Source organism: Ambystoma mexicanum, chromosome 3p (assembly GCF_040938575.1).
Source record: "Ambystoma mexicanum isolate Mex_15411 chromosome 3p, UKY_AmexF1_1, whole genome shotgun sequence".
In the NCBI taxonomy this organism is placed as follows: domain Eukaryota; kingdom Metazoa; phylum Chordata; class Amphibia; order Caudata; family Ambystomatidae; genus Ambystoma; species Ambystoma mexicanum.
In genome coordinates this window covers 1180147840-1180169813 of record NC_090925.1, presented here as the reverse complement: position 1 = coordinate 1180169813, position 21974 = coordinate 1180147840, and the positions used below count along the sequence as shown (strand labels likewise).

The window sequence follows — 21974 nt, the reverse complement described above, 5'->3', positions numbered from 1 at the left end:
CCGTTTACTATGATTATTGAATCTAGGTGAACCCCCAGTACTGCTTGCACATTGCTATTTAGTCGTTTACTGTGACTATTGAACCTAGGTGTACATCCGTGATCAGTCATAATATCGAGAAAAAAATGTTGAAAGACAATAATTTCGGAAAAAAAATGTCGAAAAAAAATAAATTGAATTATTTATTTTTTATTTATATATTTTTTTGGGGGTTTCGCGAGTAAAAAAAAGGTTACAAAAATAAAAAAGGGGGGGGTCAGAGGGGGGAACCCCTCCATTTCGTATAAAAACGTAGTTAAAAAGAAATTCAATTTTTTTTTTACATTATTTTTTAGAAAAAATTACTTTCGACATTTTTGTATTCGATATTATCACTATGAACCGTGTACATCCACTACTGTTTGCACATTGCTCTCTAGCCTTTTACTGTGATTATTGAATCCAGGCAAACCCCCAGTACTGCTTGCACATTGCTTTTTAGCCTCTACTGTGAATCTTCGCACCCAGGTGAACCCTCACTATTGAAGCTAGCCACTGGCACACAGCATTGCCTTTTAGCCCTCACTGTGACACTCGCTTTAGGTTAACCCCATTGTTGATGATAATGCTAGCAGAGCTATGTACACTCATAACTACCCTGACTACCACGAGTAGAAACTTGATCACCCAGACCTGCCCACTTATAATCTGTCTCCTCACAATCATGGCCTCCATTACCTATAGCACCAGCCCACCTACAGACAAAAACACAAGACTTCGGGCAAGTCCACCTCGCATCTATGAACCTAAAAGAAATGATGTAAACAAGACCACTGGATCTCCCTCTAGCCATGATTACCTTGCCAAGCAAACTCAGACAACTAAATTAGACACTCCTAATCTTGCACCCACCCACTTGTACATAAAGAAGTACCCGAGCCAAAATAAACATACAACCAAACCTTTATCTAATACTATTCCTAAGAGTGCCCTGAAGCTAACTGGATAGCTCATTAATGCCAGATCCATCGTAGCCCATGCCACCGAAATTGCAGCCATTCTAAATAACGGTAGTCTGGACTTTCTCGCTATAACAGAGACTTGGTTCCACGAGGCAGCTGGACCAACCCTGATGTTAGCTGTACCAGACAGTTACCAAATCCTCAGAGCAGACAGACCTAAGGCCAAAGGTGGTGTCCTAGCCATCATCTCTAAAACTACACTTACCATTAGGCTAAACACTCCACCCCTCTGTACATCTTGTGAAATACTCTCAGCTAAATTGTCGCTATTCAATAACCGCACGTTGACTATCCATTTGATTTATAGACCCTCAGGACCGCTAGGAACTTTTGAAGACGACCTCACTAGTCTCATAGCGAATAACACCCAAAACCACTCCCCAACATTGCTGATGGGTGACTTCAACATCGGCTTTAATGACCCAGACAACAAACATGCCCACTCTATAATGGCCTTACTCAATGACCATGGGTTTACCCAAAAAGTCCTCTCCCCCACACATATCAAAGGCAGAACCCTCGACTGGGTTTCCGAACTTAACTGCAACATTGTCATTACCGACTTCATCCCACATCCTTGGACAGACCACTATCTTATAAATTTCACTGCCACACTTGATCTCCTCAGCCCTAAATCCATCAATATGATACTCCCGCTCCCCACTAGCAGCAAAAAGATATTGCTGCAGAAAAACTCATCCCTCTCCTCCTTCCCGCTATCAATGGCCTGGAGAATAACACCAACACATTCACTCTAGTGGACACCTTCAACAAAGCTATGACCACTGCACTAGATACCGTAGCACCAATTAAACTACGTAAAGGTAAGCAAGAAGCTCACCTGAATGCCTGGTTCTCACCCCAACTCAAGGACCTAAGACAGCAAAAAAGAAAGCTTCAAGCTATCTGGCGCAATTCACCTACCGACAACAATAAAGCTAAACTAGCTCAACTATCTAAACTCTATAAGAAAGAAATTATCAACACAAAACAAAATTCTATTTAATGACAGAATCACTAAAACTAAATCAAATACTAAGGAACTTTTCTCCATCCTCAGGGAAATGGAATCCCCCCTCCAACCAGCTGACACTGTCCCTAAGGTCAAGATATGGTGTACTAACATAGAAAATGCCCTATCGAACAAAATATCTACCCTCCAACTCAAAATAGCAAAAAAAAGGACTCTTTGCCCATCTCTGACAACAAACTTCATTGCCTACCAAGCATTAATCTAACGCGCTTTTTTGCTTCAAAGCCATCTCAATTATTGACACTAGTTTCCCAGTGTCTCTTGTGTCTCACCCACCATGTACAACAAATTCACCAAGCCACTGTTTGACAAGTTGGATAGACTGGGCATCACCACCACTAATTACGCAGATGACACCCAGATCCTCATACTCCTTTCGGGCAACTATGAAACAGACCTGGCCTTGGTGAATAAGATATATATCCTCATTCAGGCATGGATGGCGACTCACGGCCTCTGCCTGAACGACGATAAAACTGAGATCCTGCTCCTAGGATCTAACTCTAACCTAAAAAAGCTCACCCTAACTACGCATCCTTTAATATTGATAAACAACGTAATTAAGGTTATGCCGGGGGTTAAAACTCTAGGATACTACCTGGACTCCTTTCTCACTCTTAAGAGGTAAGTCAATTCCCTCTCCTCTACAACAGCTTACACCTCTAAATTAATCCGAGCTGCTAGACTATTCCTCTCTAGTGCCAGGTGTCTCACCCTGGCCAATGCTCTTATCATGTCTAGACTAGACTATTGCAACGCCCTGTACTCAGGAGCTAACAAGTCGGTCACTGACGAACTCCAAAGACTGCAAAATAACGCCTTAAGAGCGGCATTGAACATCCCACTGAGATAGCATATCTCTAAATACTGGCCAGAGGCCCATTGGCTTAAAATCAAGGATAGAATCCCCCTTAAAATCATCTCTATCACGTCCAAATGCCTAAACAATCTAGCACCTCTTTACCTCTCTGAAAAAATTGCCAGAAGATCTACAACCCGACCTACGAGATCTGCTAACACATTTATGCTTGAAATCCCCAGATTTAAACTGACCACGGCTGGCGGAACCAGCTTCCCCATCAAAGCTGCGCAATCAGGGAACACTCTCCCACTTGACCTCAGACGCCCACTACCGTACGGCAGGTTTAGAAGCAATGCTCTCAAATGGCTTTGCACTAATAACCAGTAGAAACCGACATCCCACCTCACGACCACCCTATCCTTTTGACACCACCCTGACCCCCTCTGCATTTAACATTACCATAGCAACTTATACACTGAACATCTTCTCCATAGAGACGGACACCTTCCTAACATACGCAATGTTAAGCCTGATTCATGTTATGCCTATGACCAGTTAATCTACCCATGGGCGTAATTTTAGGGGGATACAGGGGTGTTTGTCCACCCCAACTGTCATGGCACACCATTTTGTCCCCATTCATTTGGCTGGGGCACCTTTTAAACAGATGTCATGCCCCTCCTCGCCCAACTTTTTCAGAAAGGTTACTCCACTGACTCTAACCAACTAAGCTCTTCTTCTTCCTATTGGCAATTTCCTGTACTGTACTATATTCTGCATTCTACTTTGTACTTACTTGTACTGTAACCAAGCTTCGAGACTTCTTGTACTGCTGCGCCCGGCTGCCCAAGGGCTTGGTGCGCATTATCAAATAAATAAACAAACAAACAGTCTAAGGATCAAAGGTCAGCCTTCCATGGTCATCCGCTGCTTGGGTTACTTCTCTCTTACAGACTGGCTTCCATAGGTGCTGCGTGTACATTTATTTCCACATCAGAGGAACTTCCAATAATCCGGATATGGCTTGCGTTAAAAAGGTTCCTTTAGAAACACACATTTGGGGACGGTAAATAAACACATGACTCTCTTTACAGAGTGAGCAAGGGGGCGTATTCCGCCTGCCAGCCGCAAGGAACCAGCACATACGTGACTGTGTTCAAAGTAGTGGCAAGCACGCGATTCCCAAACTTGGTTATGTGTGCTCCCTACAGGTAGAACAAGAGAATGCGCGTACGGCTTCATGGAAGGCGTGCAAAATGGTGTTACATTCGTCATCAAAAAAAGACATATATGGGTTAAGTAAATTAAACATTTCTGTCACGCAATAATCCCACAGACATTGTAGGTACAGTGGAAGCCATTCACAGAAAGGGGACTCCGAATAAACGGAGTATTACTTAGTTCATACTCCTAAACCATCCCTGTGGTGGTTTTTATGTTGATTGCGTCACGTTTCCTCTACTTTATGAAATGTTTCCGCCCGGGCAGACAGTGCTGCATGGTCCCGGTTGAAGAGCCCCTCCTTCCTTCCCGTATATTGGGAAATTTCGGAGTCGTGGAGTTTTTTTGCATGGTAATGAGCGTGTGCCGAGGGTAGCCAGCGGTGTTTAAAAAGCGAACGGGAGAGGGAGAAAGCAGACAGGAGGCGAGGCTGACGAGCAAACAGCAGCTACACAAGCAGAGCCACCCATCTCCCCAGCAAAGACAGCACTGACAGGAGCTGCAGAAGAGCCGGCAGCAACAGCAAAACAACCAAGCAACAGCTCACCCCGCAGCAGCAGTGCAGCCGACAACTACACCAAACACTTGTGACAGCCTCCCAGAGGCAGGTGGCAGCAGGGGGAGGCTCCACTGGACACAAGTAACCCAGCGACCCAGAGAGAGAGAGAGACTTTCAAGTGTGAGGAGGTCATTGTATACGCACCTTGCTCTGGTCATGAAGCCCGCCTTGCCAGTCTTACTCTTCCTTCTCATTGCAATCTACTCGGTTAACGTTGAAGGTAAGTTTCTAATATGTTGTTTATTTTATGTAGGGGCATGGGGGTTCTTAACACAATTCAGCATAGTTTTTCCTCAGAACCACTTCCAGACACAAGGGGTAGATCCCAAGGTGTGTTCATTCCCCATAGATATCGATGTAAGGTTGGACAGGGCAGTCTAGAACAGTCTCCGAAATGTGTCAATTCACTAGATATTGTGTGCTCTCGGTGTCGCACTCGTTTGGGGCGTTATTTGCACAAGTTTAAAATGCACCCCACTCTCAAAATCGGAAATTACATTGTTCTGGTCCCTATTGAGTCCCCCCAGTCACAAACACTCGGTCAAATCTGAATACTTGATGCTTCGATTTTTATGACTGAATGCACTCATGCCCTGCACCACAGCGCTAAAGTGCGCGCAAGTCATTCGTGAAATGGCGTCCTTGACATAGCATGGCTCATGCTTCAACTTGTTTCTATGACCACGAACAATTAAATGCCATTTAGGTGCTACTTGTCTGTGGAGAAAAATGAACGCACCATACTAGGGGATTATCCAAAATAACTCTTTTATTGTCTGCGGTAGAAATGCAGGAAATACAGAATAGAACACATGTGTTTAAGTGTAAACCTCATACTGTTGGATAAGTATTTCTCAGCACCGGGGAACATTTTGAACGCCGATATAAATCTTCGGCTCTGCTACTGAACCAAGGACGAAGCGCGAGACGTGTCACCTTTAACCTTTGTCACCTTGTCACCTTTAACTCAACGTGTTTCTGCGTTATTCTCAAAATACAGTACACGCAGGAAAAACAGGATGTTATTCTGTCGCCTTTCGCTACAGGTTCCAAATGCAAGTGTTTGAGGAAGGGTCCGAAGATCCGATTCTCAGACGTGCAGAAATTGGAGATAAAGCCCAGGTACCCCTACTGCGAGGAGAAGATGATCATGTAGGTACCCGCTGCGCGTGCGCCTGCGCGTGTTTCAATGGGACACTCGAAGTTCTCTGGGTTTTCCACACTTCACGTGCACTGCGCACATGTGCTCCTTCTTCCAAGCTGTCGGCTAATTATATTAGGCGACGCCTGACCTATTTTCACAGTCATGCAATGCAGCGCGACATCCATAATTACATTCAAAACCACGTTTCACGCTTATATGAAAAAAATATCCATTTTAGCAGACCATCTTTACACGACCCGTTGCCGCGACTGGATGAGGTAAACTAGAGCAGGAAGTGCGCTGTAGTGGGTGCGCCATGACAGCCTTCATTAAACGCGTACTCTAGTCGGTGCGTTCACTTTGCGACTTCTAGATTACAGAAGCAAGTGCAAAGATTGCACGGTACTAGCACTAGGGTAAAAATTGCCCTATTTTGAAAAACACTTGCTAATATTAGAAAACCACTGCACCATGAAAAGTGCATTTTGGCATGTTATAAGCATTAGGGCAAGCATTGTGCAAAAAAGATACATTTTCACTGTATTTGTGCACCAGAGCACAGTTTGCCCTGGTGCAAATACGCAAGTTAAAATGTATCTTTTTGCACTAGGTCACTGTTTGCCTTGGTGCTGATACCATGACAAATGGCACTTGCCATCCTGCAATGGTTTTTTAATATTTTCAAGTGTTTTTAGAAATAGGGCAAATTTTGCCCTAGTGCTAATACTGTGTAACTTTGCCCTTGCACCAGTGCTAAATTTCTGTAATCTGGCCCATAGGTGCTTTGGCTTTTGTTTGAGGTCCAAGCTCCAGGACTGAGGGCGGGGGCGGGGGGGGCTTCAACTCACTATCCGTATTCACTGTTTTGAAGAAATATGGCCTCATGACCGTATAGTGACTAATAGATAACTATATGTGGCCCCAGAGCAGTAATATTGGGATCTGGGAACATCTGTAACAGCCACATTATACAGAGAGACCTGTTGTGTTTTGGGATGATCAGTGAGGTGGCCAGAGGGTGAGAGATGGCGTAGCATGAATAGGGCTGTGAGGAAGACATGAGGAGGGGTGGCCAGTGAATGAGGCGGAACTGCGTGCCATGGGTAAGGGAGGGCTGAGCAGGGAACTGTGCGGGCTGAACAGTCAACCTGTATGTGTATTCTTGAATCCAGCAGCCTGAGTGGAAGATGGAGCAGGACATTTGTCAGAGCATGGGTGCCGACTTTTGATTTTCGTTATGGGGACGCCATTTTTATTTTTATTTTGCACTTACTGAATCCTTAACCCTAATGCAGCAAAAGCTACTGCACATTTTCACGACACGATGAAAACACCATAACTCGTTGGCAAAACACTGGGTTCTGTTGTAAGGTGGATACACGAGCACAATGTAATGCTTTGCGTTTCATTCAAGAGAGGAGTACAAAAAAGCATTCTGAATATAATGCAGTTTATTTATGATACAACTATTACAGGCACTCTTTCCATGCAAATGTGTTTTCACGTGCAGTTGCCGTCTAATACATTCATCCATAATGCTGGCCGTGTCTGAAAGGTCTAGCATATCACAGTGACAATTTTAAATCAATAAAGCTGACAACCCAAACTCTGCCCAAAACAGTGGAGTGATGTAGGCCATCATGCATGCCCATTCAAGACACGGCCTCCCAGCTGAGACAGCAAACACAGAGTTTCTGCTCTGCGCAAATGTGCAGTGATCCAATATGAAGCACAGATCTACACGCTGAGAATGAAAAACTTGTGTCATACATGGAAACACTTCTGAGTTTTGATTGACACCTGCATAATAGGGTAACACCAGTGACCATGGTGTATAAGGGCCAGAGGTTTAGAGGTGAATACAAAGAAATAGGAAACTGCAGGGTGTCTGAAAATGTATTGGGACTGCTGGGGGCCCATTTCAAAAATATGTTTCGGAGGCCCCTTACCTACAGATGGAAAAAACAGCCCAAAGCACTGATGGGATGCTTGCATTATAGTTCAGGCAGAAGAATGCAGCAAGGGGGTTAATAGCTGCAGATTATTATGGACAGGCAGCCAGCGAGGAGATGAAGCCTAAATGTCAATCGAAAAGCTATTAATCACTATTTCACAGCAGGGTAGTAATGCAGCAGACCAGAATAAAAATGCAGCAAGGTGCTAAGAAGATTGCAGGATACTGAATGTAGCTAGAGGGAGGTGATTGTCTGAAGGCGCCAGCAAAGGCAACCTGTAACGTGTGCACCTGCAAAGCACACATTTAATTTCCTAAATTAAAGGACCATGTTGCTGAGTCATAAGACTGCTTACATGGGCCCCCGTTGAAGCTCAGGGCTCATTCCAAATGAAAACATGGAAAGGCCCTGGTACAGTCCCTGGGAAAGTAACAAGACTATATGGCATTCAGAGTAACATTCAGGCGGTGGGGTGCACAGCACAATGACTGCATGGCCTTCCCTCAGCTCTGTAAGAAGGAGAGCCTCACACTGGCCTTGTGCTTCAGAAGGCCTGTGGTTCTGATGTACAGCTTGGATGGGGGAACATCTCTTCCTGGCTCCCTGTGGCTTCTTTGGCAGTATTGATTATTTTTCTGTGTTGTACCTTTTGTTCCTCAGGTTTTGTATCTGTGGGGGGGAGGTCCTGCACCATGAAGGGCCACTTTGCGTATCTACACAATCCCGTTATCTGCCCCTCGGCACTTGCATTCCCATACCCCCTCCCATCTCACTCCTTCCGTTAGCCCTCCATCCTCCCACCTCCTACCCACTCTCCCTTTATCTTTCCCCATCTGTCACTCCATCTTCTTCACCTCTCTTTCCCCATCCTTTACTCTCCACATTTCAATCTCTAGATCACTCCCGGCCTCTCTCCCTCCCTCCGTCTCTCCAGGGCTTCACATACCTTCATCCTCTCCCAACTTTCTTCAGTTGGTTCTCTTCTTAATTCCCACTCTTCCATTCCTCTCTGCCAGGCTCTTAAGAAGTTGGACACTCTGGTTGCACACAGCGTTCTACGGCAGGTGCATTCAAATGCTGAGCTATCTAATGCAGTTTGAATTGGTGGCCTCTGGTTTAAAACAGCCAGGGACATGACTTTTTCAGTGGGTGGTGACTGACTCAGCACTTCAGAGAGAGGGAGACAGAAACAGAGGGAGACAGAAACAGCAGCAAAATCATGGGGTGGAGGGATGGGACGCAGAAGTAAGAATCAAATAAAATGTGACCATTGACAGGTGAGATGACTGGAAACAAAGCTTCAGAAAGAAGGAGAAAGCCATGGAAGAAGGGATGGAAACAAATATAAATGCAAGAAATCAACGCAAGAACAATTAAACAAATTTAAGACAAAAAAAGTAAAAAAATAGCAACAAGAGAATGAGTGCAACGTGTCCACTGCCCCCATAATCTATGTTGAGGTGATGATGAGGTGGCCTTCCCACTTTGAAGTGTTCAGCACTTGCTAATTTTGCAAGATACTGCTAACACTTCACCAACACCGAGCACAGCAGGAGAAGCTCCAGAAGCCCTGCAGTGCCCTGTGAGTGTGTGGACAGTCACAACGTGCTGGCCTTTTGGGAATGCCTTTGCTTGACCCGGATGTTTTGTTATTTTCGTTTTTGGTCACACTTACACAGACCCTATGCAAATAAGAACATAGTGTCCAAACAGCAACGTCAATTGGTGTTCGCCAGGGGTCGCAATTGCGACCCCCTGGCAACCCCTTTGGAACCCATGGCTCTGCCTCTGCAACCCCAGAGGTCTACAGAGAGAAACCAAAAGTAAAGATGGCTACCACAGGAGAGCCCTCTTTACAGTAATTTCTTTTTGAAGTCGGTCTGACTTCAAAAAGAAACTATTGCAGTTATGGTTTTAATTTCTTTTTGAAGTAAGACTGAATTAAAAAGAAATCCCCTCCCGCCCCCACAGGACATGGAGGGCTCTAGCTCCCCTTTTCTGCACACGACGCCAATACCATAGCTGGTTTCTAGCATGCATAGAGCATGGGACATAGCCCTGCCTGCAGAGGAGTTCCTCGTCGGAGCAACACTGGATTTGGAAAAGGTAAGAACGTGTTTTTGTTTGTAAATATGTGTGTGTGCATGCATGAAAGGGTGTTGGTGTATGTAAACATATATCATGTAATGTGTGTGAGTTAGTGCATGATGTATGGTTGGCTGGGAGTGTGAGTGGCTGGTGGATAGGTGCAATATAAATGAGCATGAGATGGTATGCTTGTGTTCGATGCCTAGATTACTTAAATGCAATCTTCGTTACTCCTAGTCCTAATCGTCCTTGTCCCAGTACTTGCCCATGAAGCACCTTGCCTCATACAGTAAGTACTGGGGTGAGGACGATGAACATTGAGGTAATGCTGGGCCACGGTGCTGAGTTTGGGGTTGAAGGAGGAGGGTTGGAGGGATAGGGAACGTGTCAGGAGGGAGGGTAGGTGGGGGTGCATTATCACGTAGTGGGGATCCATGATAGAGTAGGCATTATATGTGTTATTAGTGCCTAGACTCACATTTTGTTACAGCGAGTCAAGTCCTTTCCTAATGTGGCATGACATTTTTACAGGGTATCTATGATAAAGTAGGCCTGATAAGTGTTTGTTACCTGTCTAGACTGGCATTTGTCATTTCTTACAGTGGTATGACATTTGTACAAGGCATCTATATAAAAGTAAGCATGATAAGTGTTTGTTACCTGTCTAGACTGGCATTTTGGTGCAGCCAGTCTAGTCATTTCTTACTGTGGCATGATATTCTTTACAGGGCATCTCTAATAAAGTAAGCATGCTAAGTATTCGTACCTGTTTAGGCTGGCATTTGGGTGCAGCCAGGCTAGCGATTTCTTAATGCATTGTGACATAATAGTCTGGACATCTATAATGAAATAAGAATCATAAGTGTTATTATGTTTCTATAATAGCATTTTGCTGCAGCTAGATCAGCAATTTCTTACTGTGGTTTGACATTTTTTACTGGGCATCTCTTAAAAAGCAATCATGTTAAGTGTAGTTACCTGGCTAGACTGGCATTTGGGTGCAGCCTATCATTAGTGTGGCATTTTATGTTTTGCTGGGCAGCTATGATAAAGTAAGCATTTTCAGTGTTATCACAGGGTTATGTTGGCATTTTGCTGCTGCCATTCTAGCTATGTCTTACTGTGGCATGTCATTTTTTACTGTACAGGAAACATGATAATTATTATTGCGTGTCTGGCCTACATTGTGCAGCCAGTTTTGACATGCTTTCTTCTGGTGGCATTGGATTTTTAATAGCAAAGCTGTAAAATAGCTGAGCGGGTGATCTGTGCGTGATCTGTAGGTTCAAATCCTGGCAAGGCCAACTCAGCCTTTCATTCTTCCAAGATCGATAAATCAGTACCAACTTCAGTTGAGATGGTAATTGTATGTAAATAGGAGCTATGTACCGCACTTTGACGAAAGTGCTATATCAGTAACACATCATTTTCAATAAAGCATCAATGCTCCTGTGCACTGAAAGTGACTTGCTTCTATTGGATTTTATGATACTCTATTATCACAGCAACTGACAATGTAGAGGATCTACTTTTCATATAATCAAAATAACCGACATACAGCTATAATTGGTATGATATGGAAGTAACTGGCCATGCAATGCTGAAATGGCATATCAATGGCACTGCCTCAGCCTATTTCTTTTTGTGCCTGTTGTCCGAATGGGCTCTGTAGACGGATATGATAACACTGATCCTGTAGGTCGTTGTTCCGATTTGCTTATCCCTTGATGTGCTTTTCACCCTGAAGTAAACTCCACTGAGAATGGGCGCATGTGGCTGGCTGACACACCCTGGAACAGACGTTGGAGGCAGGCTAGACTTCATATCCTGCTGCATAGTGGGTCCTTCTGTGCTCTCTCCCCACCTGTTGCATCACCCTGGCGCGATGCAGTTTGTTCTGGTGCGTTGCAGTGCCAATTTCTTCGAAACCGTACATCCTAGGGCCTGGAACTCGAGTTGTGTTCCTCCTGTCGGGACCAGTCCTTCTACGATCACATTGATGTTCCTCTGATTTCAGGCAATCATCTCATGTGTGAAGGTGCTGAAATCCGAGGAAAGGAGTGGGTCGTGCAAATGTCATGCAGCTAGTAATGTCCATAGGGGACAGTAACAAGTAACTATGCAACATTTGGTGCAGATCAGTGAACCAGTGTGGAATTGTATATTTAACAACGCTTCGCCAAGCCACAAACCCACACTCAAATTTGTACTTGTGCTGAAACCTGGAGAACAGGGTGGGATGGGCATATGTCATGTAGCCAGTAATGTCCAGAGTGTTGTAACAGGTGACGCTCCAAAATTTGGTGCAGAGTGGTGAAACAGTGTGGAATTGTATATCTAACAAGAAAAAAACATATGAACTGGGGAGTAACACATTGTAGTGCGCTCAACTTCCTTCAGTTGTTGTTGGCCAAATGCAACAGAAACTACACTTGAGGTTCCCCTGGGTTCCTCAATCAAGTATTTACAAAATGGTGTTGGTTGTGCAGCAATGCAGCGCAGAAGGCTCAACCTACTGGCTTTCTATGCCTCAGAGTAAGTGTTAGTCCCATATTGAGAAACAAATACAGCCATCCAATTGTGTGAATGGTGATTTATTCTTTTCACAGCAGACACGTGTTTTGACCATTCGGTCGTCCTCAAAGCGAGTATAGCAATGGATATATCCCTGGCAAGATATCTATGTCATTCCTCTTGCCGGTGAGATGTCTCATTAGACGTTCTTAAAGCGACAATCTGTCCTTAATCGCTATTGAATGTCATCAAACAGGGTGATGAGCCTTGTTTGTGTGTACCTTTGAATCGGAGGCCTCCGATTCAACAGTACATATGGGACTGATCCCATTGACTTGGCGACAGGTATTGGGACCTATGACTTGGGCATAGTAAACACGCAGATTCATTTTTGAATTTCGTCTACTTTTCATGCTAACGCGAACAAGACTCATCACCCTGTTTGAATACATTCAATAACGTTTAAGGACAGATTGTCGTTCTTATGAACATCTAATGAGGCATCTCACTGGCAAGAAGAATGACATAGATATCTTGCCGGGGATATATCCATTGCTTTATTCGCCTTGAGGACGACTGAATGGTCGAAAGACGTGTCGGCTGTGAAAAGACTAAATCACCATTCACACAAATGGATGGCTGTATTTGTTTCTTAATATGGGACTAACACTTACACTGAGGCATAGAAAGCCAGTACTTTGAGTCTTCTGTGCTGTATTACTTCACAACCAACACCATTTGGTATATCTAACAACGCTTCGCCAAACCACAAACCCACATACACATTTTGACTTGTGCTGAAATCCAGGGGAACGAGGTGGGGTGTACACATGCCATGTAGCCAGTAATGTCCAGAGTGTCCTAACAGGTGGCTCTGCAAAGTTTAGTATATTGTATAAGGAACACTTTGCCACAAACCCACAAATCTGGACTTTTTCTGAAATGTGGGAAAAAGGGTGGGATGTCCAAATGTCACATAGTTACATAATGACCGGATGGTCCGAAGAGGCAACTATGCAAAATTTGGTGTAGCTTGGTGAAACGTTATGGAGTTTTATAAGGAACAACGGTTCGCCACAAATCCTGCTACAAACAAAAAAACACATTTTGACATATATATAGATTAAAAACTTGAACACATTTTTAATCACATACTTCACAACTTTTAGTTCATTACAAATGGCAATAAATTACTTCAGGCACAAGATTCTAAAACAAACATTACAGTCATTAATGAATTCAACACAATAGAATATAATATCATGTTCTATATACCTTACAGGGCCTCCACGATTACATTTTCCACCTATCCAACAAATTAATCCCTTACCTACTTCATTATGGTGGACAAATCGAGAAAAACATTTTCTTCCAGCTTTTTGTGTATCACTATTAAAATATTCACTAAAGCAATGGTCAGTGAGATAGATCCTCCAATCTCCATATAAACTTTCCAAACCGCATTTTCCTTGGCCCTAGTGTTGTGTCACAGCCAATCAGCCAATGTTTTAGCGTTTCAGCTTCCCCCAGATATTTACAGAGCCAACAATGTCTTTCATTCCAAGGGATCCCTCATATGGGGCCCCACCTTTGTAGTGAACCTAGTAAGTTAAGACAAAAGCACATATACATGTAATGATATTTCAGCCCTGGGGATCTCAACACAGAGGACTGCATCTCCTCATATTTCCTCCGGTGTGTGGGTAGCTCTCATTGTAGGTTATACAATGACATTCTCTGTATATCTTTGCCCATTTTACAATATTAATTTTGTTTTACATCGTCACCAGGCTTTCCATTAATGTAAGCTTGTTTGTGTCCATTTAACTAAGAATAGACTCAGAGCACTCCCCAAAATTGCTCAATTCTTTGTAATAATTATTGATAAGATATGTTAGGTCATTTATAACGCGGCACAAGTGTTCCTAGGCGTGGAATTTGCTTAAAGATATATTCAAATCTTCAATTAGCGAATCTGATGGTGAAACCATTATTGCCTCTGCATATGTTGTACTATTGGGTCTGACCCTATTACATCAAGCACCCCATCCATGGCATATGAAGGCAACACCCTTATTAAAAAGGTGGTTGGTATATAAAACATTATTTTAAAAATGTTTACATTTATGTACTTCTTTTTACTTTTGCAAGCCATTTTCGGTAATGTTACCTGGGATTAAGAGGAACTGATGCCACCTGGGTCAAAGGTCAAGTAACATCACTTCCTGTTATGTCATCAGGTCTGTGATGTCACTTCCTCTACCCCTGGCATTTTGGTGAATTGACGTCCCTGTGTCCAAGGGTGCAAAATGACACTCCTGCCCTCATTGTTCTAAGAGAACGGGGGCAGCTGCCTGCTTTGCCCCCATGAACTTGGCACCTATGACCAAAGTAGTATAGAATAAAACGTATGCTGTAGTTGATGCGCCATGACCATCTTGCATAGACATGTGCTCTAGTCGCTGCGTTCACATTTTGATTTCTAGTTGTGCATTTGTTTTTGGCTGAGGTCCCAGCTCCATGACTGTAAACATGGGGTGGGGTCAGGGGGACCTTGAACTCACTATCTGTAGTCACAGTTTTGGAAAACTATGGCATCATCACCTTATAGTGCTTAATAGATCAGAAATGCAATACGTGGCCCCTGACCATTAATATTAGGCACGGGGAACATCAGTAACAATCACATTAAACAGAGAGACCTGTTGTGTTTCAGGATGATCAATGAGGCAGCCAGAGGATAAGAGATAGCATAGCATGAATGGGGGTGTGGGTAAGACATGAGGAACGGTGACCAGTGAGTGAGGCAGAATATAGAGTACAGTAAGCAGGGCGGACTGAGCAGTAAAGTGTGCCGGCTGAGCAGTGAACGTGTATGGTTAATGTTGAATCCAGCAGCCTGAGCAATAAATTGGTCAGTGGGCAGAAAATTGGCCCGATTCAGAGATCAATTAATGATTAATAATGAGCAATTCATCAGGTAACGAGATAAAGCAGCATTGCGGAAAGTGAATGCCTTCTTTATTTTGCTCTTGATAGCATCTAGCCCCACTCAATATGTGCCAAATAACCCAAGATTGGAAAATTGACGTTGTGTCGATGATTGTAGAAAAGGCTTAATACTGATTTTGAATAATGTATTCATGTCTCAATATGTTCCTTAGTTAGGTATGCTATAATTTCATGAAACCGTGAGGAACATTTCTGTTCCATTGACAGTCAATTTTTTGCCACTCATATTTTTCAGTGCGATTTCTTCACCTTCAGTAGGTTTGGTAGCTCAATTCGCTAAAGTCAAAGAAAACGTGGTCTTTCTGATGTTAAAAGAAAGGTATTAATTGGTATATACTTTACCGAACATCATAGAAAATGCTTATTCCATTTTGGATCAGTAGTGAGACTGTAGGGAGTTTTAGCCCACTTTGCAGGTAATGTTATATATAAGAGAAGAGAGCTAAGGAGTGGAGTCAGTGAAATCACAGCAATGCCTGCAATGTCCTTTGGGTGGGTTACTGCATTCTCACATAGCCACAACCATGCCACAGCCTTGTCTCCAGGCGGTGGCCACATCGCAACAGGGTCTAGGCAGCTTGACACCGGCCCCCAGAGCAAGCAGTCTACATGAGAGTAAGGGATATGGCTCATGCCCCAGAGGCCCCTCTTACATGTGGCAGCGAACTATGAGACCAGCACACAGTCAGAGATACAAGGCATCCTTGTAGTCCGCCACCCTACAAATCTCCCCGCTCATGCTGGTTTTGGCACTGGTGTGTGAGACTGGGCAGCAGCGAGAGGGGATTCTCTGTGGGTGTCCCGCTGCCTCTGTAGCGGTGCCCCTTCCCTGACAGTCTGCACAGACACACTCTCTAAGGCAATGAGACCAAGCTAGTGCAAGGGGCAAGGAAAGCACAGAGTGGTGCTGCAGTGTCTATGCACTCGCTCGTCCTGCGTGCTTCCCCGGGTCAGCTGCCAATTGCACTGGATGGACAGGTTGCCATACTCCTTGCCTAATCCCTCCTCATGTCTAGTGTTAGGGCATAGGAGGGGAGTGTAGCATAGCTGCTCATGTGTTTGTGATGCAAACACTGTTCGGTGGAACAGCATTAACAAGGACTCAGTGGTGAGGTGGGCTTATCGAGTGCTTTGACATTTAATAGAAACCCCTCTCAAAGTGGTCAGTACTCTGGCATGTGATTGCAACAGCTGGCTATGTGGTGAATATTTAGGTATTTTATGAACATCCTATCAATGGAGTGATTATCCAGACATCTGATGAAAGTGGTGGGCCGCCATGATTTTTGCTAAAGGGTTCTCAGGATAAACATTATAAACTGGGAGGAAAACAGGAAATCAGTGGGTGTTCAGGTCGAGGGGTCGAAGAAGAGTGGCCCATGGACTGTCATGAACGTCAATAGAGTGGACATTGAAATATTGGTCGACTCAAGCTTGCCACACACCAGGATAACTCTTAAGTTCTTTGGAAGTTGCTGTACAAATTAATTCCCACCCTTATACCATTTCACATAAACCCCAGTGCTTATGGCCAGTTTCCCATTATAGTTGTGGGATATGTTTGGTCTTGCATTGAGTATAAACTGTGTGTAGCCTCTATGAAGCTGTACTTGGCACACAAGGGGGTTAGTGTGTTATGCTAGGAGGAGCAAGTTACTTTAGAGATCAACTATATCGCAGCAGGGAGGTACCCATTTTGTACATGAGTATGTGTAATGACCCCAGATTCCTTAAAGGAAGAATGTCAGCTAGTTTGTACTGACAAGTTGGGAAAACCGAAGGGATTCTTTCATAAGATTACAATTAAGAAGGGGGAGATGCTTAAAGTCCATAAAGTAAGAATTGTCCTGGTGTTGGCAATGGGAGTCTTTAAATCAAAATTAAACAAACATAAGTCAGTGGGTGTGATCACAGGGGTGGGGCCTCCCTCTGGAACAGCCTCCCTGCCTCCCTGAAACTCGAGGAGAACCATCTCCGGTTCCAGAAGCACCTCAAGACCTTCCTCTTTGCTTCTGCTTTCTCCCCTCCTCTCCCCTGCTGAAATCCTGACTGGAACTGCACTCGTCACATGGCTATGCTCTGATCTTGGGCCCTGGTCCCCTCCCCTGTCAGTTTCACACCTGCACTGCCTCCCAGGCAATACCTGCACTTGAGGGCTGTTTCTGTATCCCTACAGTCCCCTACCAGCTCAGGACACTGGATGTCTGCACTTACACGTGCACTTGCCACAAGCTGGCCACACTTTTACTTATTGTTCTTATTTATTTTATTTATTTTACTGTTGATCCAATGTATTGCACTGCCCCTTCTCCCTTACACCCTACAATTTTCCCTTTTTTCCCTCCCCTGCACTTGCGCGATCTCAATGTCACCTGGACAAGTCAGATTGTCGTCTTTGTCCTCCCTTTGTCCCCCCCCCCCTTGCCTCATCACGCCGTGAAACGCTTTTGTATAGTCGCGTTATAAATGCCATATCATATCATATAATATCATATCATATCATATCATATCATATATCAAAGACATTGAATCATCAGGGTGGATTTCTCCAGTAGTACCTGCCTGTAAGTATGACAGGGGTTTGCAAATGTGCATTGATTTGTGGGAAGTAACTGTCAATATTTGAGTGGACAGAAACCTCTACCAAATATCAATGAACTGCTGGCTACTATGGGGTGGGTGTTTTTTTTTAGTTTTCTACATTCAAACTTTCCATAGCGTACCACCAGATCAATTTGCATGAGGTGTCATTTCTGCTTACCTCCTTCAAAACATCCTTTGGTGCTTTTAGATTTTGTATTATGCCATTTGGGTTGTTGCACGCGTCAATGTCATTTTCCAATGCTTAATGCAAGAATTGTTCAGTAGTATAGCATGGGTGAGTTACTTTCAGGACAACATAGTGGTAGGTGGACTGAAAGCACAAGAACATGATGAGAAGGTGATGAGGTGATGTCAAATCAAAAGTGCAGAGCATCACGTAACTTGGTCAAACCATTGACAGCAAGGGCCTTAAGGCTCAGGAAGGGCTGGCCAAGTTTATGTTGCAAGCCCTGCTCCCTCATCCAAGGAGCAGCTTAGGTCTTTGTTGGGTATGACCAAGAATTGTGTGGTGTTTATCCCTCCATGCGGAGAGAAGACTGTTCAGAAAAGGGAGCTGCTCAAAAAGATGTATATTTCACATAGTTACAGCAGTGTCAAGGGGAATGCGCCATCCTTGTGTACTTTTGATGTGAGATGTAAGATGATACCGACCACTGATGTCAGCAATGCAGGACTGGGTGCAGTATTGGCTCAGTGGTTTAACAGAGAGCATTGCCTGATCCCAATTTCTTCTAGGGCCCGAGAGATCAAACAAAGAGGAATGCTGTCATTGAAATGTGGACACTGGTGGCATGGTGGCCATCCAAGCGTTTTTTGCATGTTGTTGTGGGGCGTACCTTACTAGGTCAGCATGGATCATAAACCCCCCATGCATGCCATGACCAACAAAGGGTTAGTTTTGGTGTTTCCCCACATTGCCAGATGGATGGCTGCCTTACAACATTACAGAATTTGTGGTGGAGTATGTACCATGGAAAAGAAATGCAGTAGGGGACTGTCTATCACAGCTGCCATCTGCGACTGCATGCACGGTTGGGGATCAGGACAGTGTGCTGATTGCATGCATAATGCTGGCCCTGGACAAGGGAGAGTGACTGGTGCAGTCTGACAAAGTTTCTTAGTTAACATGGGTTTGCAATGGTTTGTGTGACAGTTTGACTAACTTTGAACATGAACATGAAGACAGGCTATACTACACGGTTTTGGATTAGCTGGAGGAGGGATTGTGGGAGCATCGCCATGTGAGAAAGGTTGGTCCTCCCTGTCTGATGGAGGGGCTGCCCAGTAAATTTAGCCCACAAGGGATATTTGGATAGGACCTTTTGCAAGATGCAGCTGCGAGGGTCGAAATTGGTGTCCAGTAATGGATAGGGAGGTGGAGCAGATAGTCAGAGATTTACGTCATGTGCCATTAGTGATAAGATTTAGACTGTACGTGCGTGTGTCAGAACGCTCCTCCAAATTCTTATGGTGCGTAGTTGACCCCGTAGTGTAGGAGAAGAGTTCTTCATACCAATGTTCCCCTCTAGATGTACAAATGAACATCCATAGGAGACCATTAATTGAAAAATGGATACAACACGAGCTGCTGGTGGCTGCAAGAAAATGCAAGTACAATGTGTTATTGAAGACAATTGGTATACACAAAGTTGTACTGTTTCTTAAGAGTGCAAAGGCTAACCTGTGAATACACACATCAGGGGTTGATTCTAGAGGGTAGCATTGCCGTGGTATAACATCTTGAAACAGGAGGTCTGAAACAATATACCAGAAGAGGGTCTTAGGGTAATGAAATGGAAGATACGTCAATCCAGATATAGTACACACAAACTGGCTTACCGTGTTGTGGCCTTTCTAAAACTAGAATCAAGGTAACAGTATGTGGATAGCTAAGAAGTCAAATAAAGTCTTCAGGGTCTGTGACAGTCAAGAAAATCCAGGAAAACCTGAACCGACAGCACAAAGACGCCTAACAAGAGTTCAAAACACTCACAGGAAGTCTCTAGAATGAGTGCATAGCTTGTAGAAAAGTACGTTGTTATAAGTTCACAAGAGCAAATCCAAAAACAAAGAAGAATTAATCCATCAGAAGTTTCGGGTCGAAGGGGTTGAATGTGGAACAGTGCTAAGTCGTGAAGCGAAGGAAAACCAAAATGCAGTCCGGGTCGATGAATCCAGGCGGGCAACAATGGTACAATGTCGGCATGCAAAACTCTCCAGTAGAATTCTGGGTCGGGATTCGGGCGTGCAGCAAGGTAGATGGCAAACGCAAGGTCAAAAACGGGAAAACAAATCGAGGGTTTGGGAACAAGAACAACCACAGCTAAAGTTCTATGCCAAGGAACACAGAAACGTAGAATAGGCTCAAAGAACAGATTCAGAAGCGCAGCGCAAATCGTAGGAGGGGCTTAAGTTCCCAATGTCACATGACCAGCGGGCTACGCTCTCCCATATGAAAGCAAAGAGCATCTATGCAAGGGAGGCCAACGTTGCCCTGGTAATCACCAGCCACACGTTACCACAGTTTTGTTGTTGTTCAGGGATTTTATAACCAGTTTCCTCTTGGTAAACACACTGGGGAGCAGATCGTTTACCCTGTCCTTTTTTGGACAAACCATGTAAACTCCTGGTAGATGAACCAACATTGAGCGAGGTCCTGGCAGTGTGCAAACCAATTGTCTAGTGTTAATTCCAGGTGAAGTTTGGGTCATGTTGGCTCTTGATATAATGGGAATGTTCGATACACTCTGGGTGACGAGGTGATGTTCTTGCTTATCATGGTTGACCATACGTCTATGTGGAAGGATTGACATTTTGAAAATTCATATACTAAATTACAGGTCAGTTTTAACAAAGATTGTATTTATTCTGATGCTGATCAGCCGACACGTGTTCCTACCACACAGGTTGTTCGCAAGGCAATACTTATTCCTTGTAAATTTTCTATAATAACCAAGGGTGACTTCCATCACACGAGTGCTAAGCACAAGGCAATATCGTAGACAGAATCTTGTGGTTCTCAAAGCTTCTTGTGAGTATCACATCTCTTTTCGTAAGGTTGAAAGAAGACTCTTGAGTCAAAAATTAACAAAGATTCTGTGGATAATTAATCCTGATCAAAAGTCGCCAAAACACGTGTCGGCTGATCAGAATCAGAATAAATACAATCTTTGTTAAAACTGACCTGTAATTTTGTATCTGAATTTTCAATATTTCAATCCTTCCATCAACAATATTTTTGGCAGTGCGCAAGTCACAATTTTTCCAATACAATTGGATCATATTACTAAATCAGGGCCCTGTTTGAGTGGGCTTTGTGGAAGGGTGAACGCTGCAGGCCATCATTTCAATACTCCATAGGTGGACAATTAAGCGCACAGGTATACTTGTTGAACCCTCTACCCAAATAACTCTAATACCTCTATGTGGCTTAAGGTTATCCCATCCAGTTGGTCTCAGGAAGCACGCAGTTGTAGGCAGCGTTATGACAGACAATGGCATGCCATTTGTCTGTCACCAGATGCTGGAATTATTTAGGAGTAGGGTACAGAACAGCATAGAACTACCCTGTGATATCCCAGTGCTAATGGGTCAGCAAAGAAGCTTATAGGTTCATTAAAGATGTAATTCAGTTGGCGTTGGCGGGTAGAATGGATTTGTGTGTTTTTATGGCTGAAGCAGTCAGAGCACACAGACACATACCATCTGACATTGCTCATCGTACAGATACCACGTCACTATTCCCCTGTACCTCAGTCTGTCCTCCTCTTGTTTCCTCCGATTTGAGCCAGTGCAGATTTTGGGATGAGGAACAGGACTGAATGGCAAAGAAGCTCAATAAATTAGAGATCATCTGTTCTCTCAACAAAGTAGGTCAGTCATCTAGGAATACAGGCACTTTCATAGCGGGGCTGGATGGGAGGGTGATGAGGAAACTGCAGGAGAAGAATCCATAGAAAGAACATTACCAGTAAGTCATTTCTCCTTCAGTGGATTGCTTTCTTATGCAGATTTCCCATCAGATAGACTCCCAAAGCAGTG

At 44.0% G+C, this 21974-nt stretch overlaps 1 protein-coding gene across 1 annotated transcript in view; it reads left to right on the top strand.

Moving 5' to 3' along the window:
* Positions 1-4472: 4472 nt before the first annotated feature.
* The window catches only part of LOC138581335 (C-X-C motif chemokine 14-like), a 70117-nt gene continuing 52615 nt past the window's right edge, over positions 4473-21974 (top strand). The window contains exons 1-2 of the mRNA XM_069652591.1: positions 4473-4836; positions 5663-5768. Of these exons, the coding sequence (XP_069508692.1) occupies positions 4773-4836; positions 5663-5768 (170 nt within the window). The 5' untranslated portion in view covers positions 4473-4772. The remainder of the gene's footprint in view (positions 4837-5662; positions 5769-21974) is intronic.